At 40.4% G+C, this 9,432-nt stretch overlaps 1 protein-coding gene across 2 annotated transcripts; it reads right to left on the bottom strand.

Annotated features, from left to right (window-relative positions):
• Positions 1 to 1,165: 1,165 nt before the first annotated feature.
• Positions 1,166 to 6,809, bottom strand: LOC104941177 (probable global transcription activator SNF2L2). Of its 2 annotated transcripts, none has more exons than XM_010766233.1 (6): positions 6,419 to 6,809; positions 4,290 to 4,519; positions 3,728 to 3,833; positions 2,779 to 2,880; positions 2,495 to 2,639; positions 1,166 to 2,336 (listed from the first exon to the last, which is right to left on the bottom strand). In XM_010766233.1, the coding sequence occupies exons 1-6, from the start codon at positions 6,512 to 6,514 to the stop codon at positions 2,203 to 2,205; spliced, it is 813 nt and encodes a 270-aa protein (XP_010764535.1). In that variant the 5' UTR covers positions 6,515 to 6,809; the 3' UTR covers positions 1,166 to 2,202. The 2 variants fall into 2 exon arrangements, with proteins under 2 accessions (XP_010764535.1, XP_010764537.1); XM_010766235.1 differs by having other exon boundaries at positions 6,615 to 6,809.
• Positions 6,810 to 9,432: the final 2,623 nt, after the last annotated feature.

The following is a 9,432-nucleotide window of genomic DNA, read 5'->3' as shown; positions in this document are numbered from 1 at the left end:
ATAGCATCTATCGGATGGAATCAATACACTGGCTGCACAGGTTGTCGTGTCCGACTATCACAAGTAGAATCATAATAAAAATACGCCGGTAAAATGTGCCTGTAGAAAACAGTTTATGCCACAATAGGAGAGCAATAGCAAGTAGTCGGGCTCTGGGCGGTGTGAACAAAGCGGGAGCAGAAAAGGGAAACCGGAGCTGAACCAGCAAAGCTCTAGCTCGGAGCTAGAAAGGGAAAGCGCTGTTGTGAAAGCCGCATCTGTGAACATTGGAGCCAGAAAGATGACTCCAATATGTCCGCTGGGTGTGTACATTGGTAAACCAGTTCTTACGGTTGAATTAGATTTCCCTGATAAGCATACCTACCCCCTATCCCCTAATAATAATTCAAGAATTAGGATTTTATATTTTCCTTGTATTGAAAATAAATAAATAAAAATAAGGAGGAAAGCGTGGGATTACTTGTATTAAACTGCTTATCAGTACAGCTGCACCTTCTCACATATTTGACCTGCAGTCAGGTTTTCAATTTCACATGCAAGTTATAGCTCATGAATTGGAGAAGGTTTACATGAGTCACCTACACATGATCTCTTGTGTTTTGAGGTAAAAACCATTAAGGGGTGGTAGGGCCCGGATTGAGATTTCACTTGTGACATGAAATAACACGCTGTCATGAGAGCGACCATCATTAAACATTAATTAACAATTTGAGTGCTGGAGCACAATTTGCAAGGGTTCTAGCAGCTTATGAAATGTATTGATGTTCATGTCTTTCCTCCATGTCAGGATTTGTGTAGAGAAAACTCTTCCTGTTATTAGAAACATGGAACCATTTGATGACAGGCTAGGTAGAACACAGATGGTCATACCATCAGTGGGGGTGATAATCAAATTAAAATAACATGCTATGCCAATTTAGTTCCGGTTAGGTAATGTTCTGATACAGGGGGGATACTTGTGTATCATTTGTGCCACACATTTTCTGGTTTAGGGTTAGGTATGACTTTGTTGTACGTCTGCAAATGCTCTACAAAACATATTGAACTTTTGTCAATTACTGCAGCTAACATATAGAAAATGAAGTAGGATGGGTAAATGCATAAATAAAAGGTTGATTTGTTAAATATGAATGTGTTTAAGGAAAATATGGAACAAATACAGGTACAACCAAACAGTTCTCTTGCACCACCTATTGGACCATTGTCAAAACACATCACACACAATAGGTAATATACGTACATCCTGCTTTCATGTGGAGGTGGAATTCTGTAGTTGATTAAATAATAGCCCTTTAACCATGTCTCTTTCATGCTTTTATCACTACATGTGCTGGATTGATTATACAAAAATGCTATAATGACTATACTTGTAAAAACTTCAGCTAAAAGGAAATGTAATAATAGTAATGATATTGATAGCCAACCAGAGGGGCTTTTGGTCAAATTTATTTCACAGATATTTAAGTGACATATTTCCAGGGATTGTCTTAACAATTGTATCTTCCGCTATCCCCCCCTCCCCCCCAACAACCAGGAGTAAATTAACGTTGTTTCTTTTAACTTAATTTTCACACAAACTGTACAATATGTGAATAAACTGTAGCACAAGGGATACAAATGTTCGACTTGGGTACCCTTGAATAGACCTATTTGTAGTCTCTTTCATTTTTTTACATTTTATCAAAGATGTATTATCTCTAAAACCACATTCAGAGACATTACAGTGTTCATTTTTCGTTGTTTTTCTTTAAAAACACCTTTCCGTGTGCTTCAACTCCCAAGCCTTGAACACGTCGGCATTGTCATCAGCGGTGCTACTCTGCAGGAGTCCTCTTCAGAAGAGATATACAAACCATGCTCCAAGACATATGAAGGCATTTCATACAATCAAATATATTGATTAAAAACAGTCGGGAAAAAGGGTATCTTACATAATATTTTCAGAAGCAAACACAGAGACATAAGGCAAAAGGGGAAGTGTAGTAAAAGGCCAGCTAACTGAAAAGAACAACACTATTTGGAGCAAGACATGGTTGAGTGGCATGAGAATAAATCGCATTGTTCCATAAGTGGCTCTCTTTGAGTGGTCCTTTCTGCTATATCATTTCCTTTTCTGTCACAGATAATGAAGAAACCAATGAAAAGGACGTGGTAGGGAATAAATATGATACAACAATACAAAAAAATTGAGGGTCCTTCAGTTCAACCTTCATCTTTTGTGGAGCTATCCTCTAGATCCTCACCGCTGTCTAAATCACTGTGAAGCCTCTTGGCCATGTCGTTTCTGCGTCTTTCCTCATTATTCCCCTTCTTCAGCTGGACTGGAAATGGTTTCACTGGTTAAAAAAACAAAAAACAGGATCAGTATTTTTAACGTGAATTAATTAAAAATATTCCCTTTTTTAACTAGAAAATGAATGACCTCATCTTTCGTTTTCTTCCATTTAGTCACTTCTAAGAAACCTAAGCACCCCTCCTTATGTTTGTCTCTAACCTGCTGATGGAACAAATTTGTCTTCAGCTCCGCCGCCATTATCGCTGTGACTGGCGCTAACCGTCACTTTCTGTTCCTCATCTGTGACAATTCGCTGTCTCGCACTCTCGAAAACAGACTTAATGACAATGGAATCCTCATAGATCTGCAGTGGTAAACAGAGACACATAAACAGCGTGGGTGGATCTTCACAGGATCCAAAACCATATTAGAACAATAACAGAATGGAGACTGAGAAAAATAATTGTGTTGTATTCAAATAAAAATGTTTCTATTGATATCACCTGAGATCCCTCCAGGTTATAGGTCTGAGCATTGTGACACAGAAGGAAGACGTCCTTCTCCAAATCCACCACACTTCTGTACTTGTGATTACGCACACGTTCCTGTGAGGCAGAGGCATCAAAACAAGAAATCACTTTTCAGCTTCAACTGTTCAATCAAGCCTTTAATAAGCATTTGTAAAGATTGTTTTTTCCTCAAGCAAGTAGCTTAAATCGTTTTTTACCAAGAGATCATTGATAAGATCAGAACCAATTTCATAACTGTACACTTAATGTTAAGGTTAGCACCACCTGCTGAGCATAAAGAACAAGAGGGAAACAGCTAAATGGCACTGTCCAAAGGTCAAAATAAATCTACCTACCAGCATCTCAAAGTCCAAACACATACACAGGTTTTTCCTTTTAAAGAAACTTATTTTTTGCGTTTTTGCTTTTTTAAACATTTTTTTCTCCCACACACAAATAGCATTTTAAGACACTGCAAGAAGATCCTTAAAAAGGTACAATTCTTTGGAAACGTTGTTTTCAGTGTTGCAATGTTTTTTTCTTGGTCCATCCAACAATTTAGTCAAGCCTACAATTTAAAAATGTAATGTTGGTATTCATATTTTAACTCAGAGGATACCTAGTTGGATAACCCAATGGGTACTTAAAAATATATATGAAATATAATACATTCATAAAAGTTTCAGTGCAAGCTACTCTAAAGTCTTTCTTCCAATTGAAACACGATTCCGAATGTATTGGCATCACACTATCCCTTACAACTTTTGGAATCATTCTCTCAATCAGTATTTAGTGAAGAAGTGTTTGAATATTCCATGCACACACCTGTCTTTTGATGCATTATATATCTGCTCGAGTTTCATCTCCCTTTATGTGAGTTTCTGTCAGAATAAGATAGCAGGGATGTCTGTGTGTGAGATGTGAGGCGTTCAGGGACACCTACCCTGATCCTCCTGAAGTCCACGGGCTTCCGGATCAGCTCGTAGTACTCGGGGACCTCCTTCTTAGAGGGGAGCTGCACAAAGCCTTTGCTGATCTGTCGACCCAAGCTGGAAGCACAATGTGACGGTTCACTTCATTTAATTTATCTGATTCTCTTGTCAGTGTTTGATTGAAATGTATGGAATTAGCATATGCATGCTAACATGCTAAGGTTAGCTCAAAGCACTACTTGGCCTTAAACGGCCTAACAGTGTTTCATGGCAATTATTGCATCTTATTGCTATAGTCCATATTACAGACAAGTCAAATAAATCTGATTTAAAAGAAAAATGTAAATATAAAAAAACAGAAGCTTTCTTTAGCATTTTGGGATGAATAAATAATAAATTCATGTTTATATTGAAATGAATAAATGAATGTATGGGTCATTATGTTGTGCTCACACGTGGTCAAAACGATCAGGCCCTGGATTTGAGGATTTCAAGGACAGCTAGTTGATGCGTTTGGACTGTAGTTGCATCACACTGTCATGACAGAGTCCGTAAATAACTGAGCGCCCTCACCCGTCCTTGTAGTTGATGACCATGTCTACCAGAGTGCTCAGAGTTCTGGTGAGTTCAGGAGGGTTCGGAGGTAGTTTCTCAGCAGGTGGGCGTCCTCGCTTCCTTTTGACCTTTTCCCCTGTTTCCTGTCCAACCTGCAGGTCTGTCTCCCCATGATGATCACTTTTACGCTTCTTTAGACTGATGTCCTCCTCCATCACCTCCAGGGAACCGTTCTCTGCTGCCTCAGGCTGCAGGGAGAGGAAGCCACATCCAACACACTCAGACAAACTTATAGCGGGAGAGTAAGGCAAATGTTACTGTTTATGTTGTACACACAAAGCCTACTTATATGTGCTCCCTTTGTTAATCAGGTTGCACCTAACATAACATGAACAATGAAAACATGAAAAGGAAGAACTGTGATTGATTTCCATTCAAAGCTGTATCATTCCCATTCAGTTGAACTCTACCTGTGATTTTCATGTGACAGTTGGGATGCTGAGAAACTGCTAAACACTGTATTTATGTTTTGAAAATAAATTTATCTTTTAGAAAGACTGAAGCACTTTGGACAGCAATCTATAGAATTTAAGTCCCTCAAAAAACACTTATACCATTTTGTTGACTTGAACACATCTGTAAAACTGAGTTTCTCCACAACTACATTAGTCTCAAGTTAACCAGAGACATACTCGTAAAGTTATTCAGCATATAAAAATTGTTGAATCAACCAAGAAATGTCGAGCAACTAAGACAAAAAACAACTAGTCAACAAATCGACTAAGAGGGGGCATAGTTAACATTCTCCGGCAAATAAGCAGTACTGGAGTTCAAGCATCCAGAAGTACATTTATACTCAAATTAAAGAGCGCTTAATTTATTTAACACAATAGCACACAAATGTGCATGGACTGGGGTGACCCAACTGCTGTGCTGTCTCTGCAAATTTAGGACAAATTATTTTATCTGGAGGCTTTGATGTCAGATGATTATCGAGGGAAGGCAGTATTTTTTTTAATGCACATCAAATGTGAATACATTATAAGGAGCCGTGTGATGCCACCACAAATAGTAAAAATGCAGTAAATAAACAATATTTGTCCTGGTACTTCACAAAATATCAAAATATCAAATAGAAACAAAATGTTCGGTGTGCCTTTTGATGTCTGCTGCATGCCGAGTTGTTTTCAACCATTTCATCACTCCTTTTCAACATTTCTGCTGCAACCACTGTATTTTTCACAAAGGCAATTAGAGACCCGAAACATGAGTATGCATGCAGCAGCTCAGCAGCAGCCCGGCTGGAGAGCAGAGGAGGAGGAATTAGAGAAGGCATGCTGTCCAATCCAAACAGCACATTGATGCATCAATCATCCAGCCTCATACAGTACAAGCACACCAACATTTACATCCTATAATAAAGCATGCACTTGGAGGAAATCTTTTTTCTCAAGGACAAAGATTAAAGCATGCTGGAAGATTGTATTTTGCACAGAGGAGCAGCACTGTACAGAACTATAATAATTACAACAGCTTCAAACAATAGAACTGATGGGGACAAAACGCATGATGCACATCCTGACCAAAAATACATGGCAGAAGATTCAGTAACAATAGAAATCCTGTTCATCATCGCTCGGCTCAAATGAAGGCTTTAAAAGCCCCGCTGCTCCCTCTGAGGGGCTGCAGTCGTTCACAGGAACACTGGAGGGATGGAGGGTAATCCTAAAAGATGTATAACACAGCTGAGCCGCCTCATTGACGGTGCATGTGTGTGTGTGAGGCTGTCAGTGTGTGTGCATGTGCTGCTCCATGCTATCTCCTATAACAAGCCTGCCTCTTTCCAGACTTATCTGGCAAAGATTCCCTCTCATCTGTTACAACACACACCTACACACCCCCTCTCTCCCCCTGCTCTCACTCACACACAGACAGAAAGACAGACAGGAATAAACTCGCACCCGCTCTCCTTTCCCAAGCGAGCGCACGCGCGCGCGCGCACGCACGCACGCACGCACACACACACACACACACACACACACACACACACACATTCAAACACACATTTCATCCATCTCTTCCTCTCTTTCCCATGCGATGTAGCCTGGCTGAATCTTGAGAGGAAAGACATGGAGGAGCATATTTACCTGAGTGCAATGTGCAGGCTGGCTACCAGGATCGGCTGCAGCTGTTGGGGAGAGAATTAGCAAGCCAGCATAGCGGCGAGCTGCTAGTCTCTTCATCAGCTGATCACTCAGAAGCAGAGCCCAGAAGGGGGGAGAATAAAAGCGCTATGTTTTCATATACAAATCAATGGGCTGGGGGAAAATAGAAATGCCATACCCATCTCCTGTCTGCAGCTCTCCGAAGTCTTTTTCCTGACTCTGGAAGGCCCCGAGCTTGTCTCCCTCTGCATGTTTTTAATATCGACTGATGCCAGACGGGTTTTTCCCCTCTTCCTACGCTGCTGTTAAAGTTATCGGCTACATTTTTTTTTCAATTTTGCATTTCAGTGGGAACGTGTCAGCTAGTGCAGGGATCTGAGGAACATGAGAATGTGCATGGACTGGGGCGACCCAACTGCTGTGCTGTTACATTTATTATGTCAACAAATTACACATAATGTATTAGTTTAGTTGAAAGCAGTAATTTTAAGTAAGTTTAAATAAAACATATATTAGGTTCAACTTAATATTATTACTTTCAACTAACGTAATACAGTTATGTTAAATCTGTTGACATTTTATTAAAGTCAATTTGAAATGTTTTCAGTGTACAGGACTTTTACTTCAAAAAGAGTATTCCGACACTGATACTTCTACTTTTACTTAAGTACAAGATCTGAGTGCTTCTTTCACCTCTGGTCCTAATTGCTTGTTCTGTGAGCATCTAACATGTAGCTGATGGTTTAAAGAACATCGTTTGATAGTTTCTATAAAACAAAACTATAGTGGACTGTGTGTCTGGCCTGTGCAACATCTGGATTCAAACAGACAGGCTGACCAGTGAATCAATTGGTTGCTTCTGGATTACGAAACCATAAAGACCTTCTGATTCTGGGCGGCTTCATTTGCCAAATCAAGAGCATTCACCATTAATCATTTATTCGTAACTTTATTAATTCGTATATGCATTTTACTGCAACCTTAGAATATGTAAATGAAGTGCTAATTGATGTCTTGTTAAGTTTCACAGCTTCCTTATGTTACATTTGCCCTCATCTGCCCCCCAGCCCAAAGTCTAACTGAAGATGTCTCCCTTGTTTGTATACAGCCAGAGCATTCCGGCATGGTGACTAATGCATTCATTTGGACTCAGATTAGATGTCATTTCTGTGCCAAGACACAAAGGGAAAATATCTCCATAACACTAATCTGCTGAGCTGTAAGAACTGTAGCAAAACAGCCATGCTTTTCTAGTTTGTACCGATATTAAAAACATCTGGTTTCTGTGAATCAATTGTTGTTTTTTCCAAGCGTGCCACAAAATGCTGCAGCAAAACAGCAAACGATGTCAGAATTTGCAGGCAGCAGCTGGCAATCAAGGTAAACAAGCTTGTCCTGTAGCTTACAAATAATGTTATTAGTAGAAGTATTGACGAGTAAAAACAGGCATCTGAATGGACAGAAGTGACACACGTGTTGGATAACATGCAGTTTAGCCTGCTTCAGCTGACAAGATAATGAGTTGTCTAGCCGCTCACTGACGTCAGCAGAGCACTTCCATCCATGGAGAGCTGATGGGGTTTTGGTAAAGTAATGCAGATGGGGCGTGCAATTTAAATGTGTCCCCTTTGGTTTGTGACTTTATCTTAGAGGAGAAGAAACATGAGATTTAGAGGGCAGATATTAGAAGCTGTACATGATAGATTTATTATTTACAAACAAAGCTGACAGAATAATTAAAACCTACAACTTCCTGACTGGTCTTTCTGACCATAATCTTGTTCTTTTTACCAGGAAAATCACAAAAAAAAGGTTCATGGCCACACCTAAAACCCCTACCTTGGGTTCTCGCTTCATCCCCAAAAACCTGCAACAACGTTTTATTGGAGGCAGTGAAAATGATTAATTGGGGGGACACTCTGTCCTCTGAAGACATTGGTGAAAACAGTAATCTGTTTATATCTAAAATTAATGATACAATGTCTTCCTTCTCAAGGAGAGGGTGCCTTAGGGACAACACTCCCTGTTCATTCACGACTGCGTGGCCATACACATCTCCAACACCATCGTGAAGTTTGCTGATGACATGACCGTCATCGGCCAGATCACCGACGGCGACGAGACGGCGTACAGAGAGGAGGTCGAAAACCTGACATCTTGGTGCCAGGATAACAACCTCCATCTCAACCTCAGCAAAACCAAGGAGCTGTTTGTTGATTACAGGAAGCAGCATTGCCATCAATGGGACTACGGTGGAGAGAGTCAGCAGCTTCAGGTTCCTCAGTGTCCACATCACTGAGGACCTGACATGGACTCTTCACTGAGGACCTGACATGGACTCTTCACTGAGGACCTGACAGGGACTCTTCACTGAGGACCTGACATGGACTCTTCACACCACCACCATCACCAAAACAGCTCGACAGCAGCTCTTCTTCCTCCGCAGACTGAGGAGGTTCAACATGGACTCCAGGATACTCTGCAACTTCTAGGCTTTACAGAGGGTGGTGAAAACTGCACAGAACATCACCAGGACGAATCTGCCATCCATGGAGGACCTCTACTCCCAGTGGCTCAGGAAGAAAGCCCTCAGGATTATAAAAGACCCCCATCAACCCAGCCACAAACTGTTCAGTGTGCTGCCATCTGGCAGGTAACGCCTGCCAGATGGCAGCAAGCAGCATCAGGACTAAAACCAACAGATTCAGAGACAGCTTCATCGCACAGGCAATAAGACTGTTGAACACCTGAACTGCTGTAACAACATCCACAACATTCTGCTACTTAGTAATCATTTATCTATTTACCTAATATATCATTCCAATAGCTTGCATATAGACTCTTATTTCACTATTTCACTTTTTTTAAACTATTACTTTTTGCATTCACTTTTAATATTTACTTGCACTATATGTTTCTGTTTTTCTGTAATATTGTGTTGCACTGTTGGAGAAGCCTGTGACCTAATATTTTCATTGACATAACTACTTTGTAGC

Source organism: Notothenia coriiceps, unplaced genomic scaffold (assembly GCF_000735185.1).
Source record: "Notothenia coriiceps isolate Sejong01 unplaced genomic scaffold, NC01 NC01_scaffold00003244, whole genome shotgun sequence".
NCBI lineage: Eukaryota > Metazoa > Chordata > Actinopteri > Perciformes > Nototheniidae > Notothenia > Notothenia coriiceps.
The sequence above is the reverse complement of the archived record's forward strand: the minus strand, read 5'-3'. Positions and strand labels throughout refer to the sequence as shown.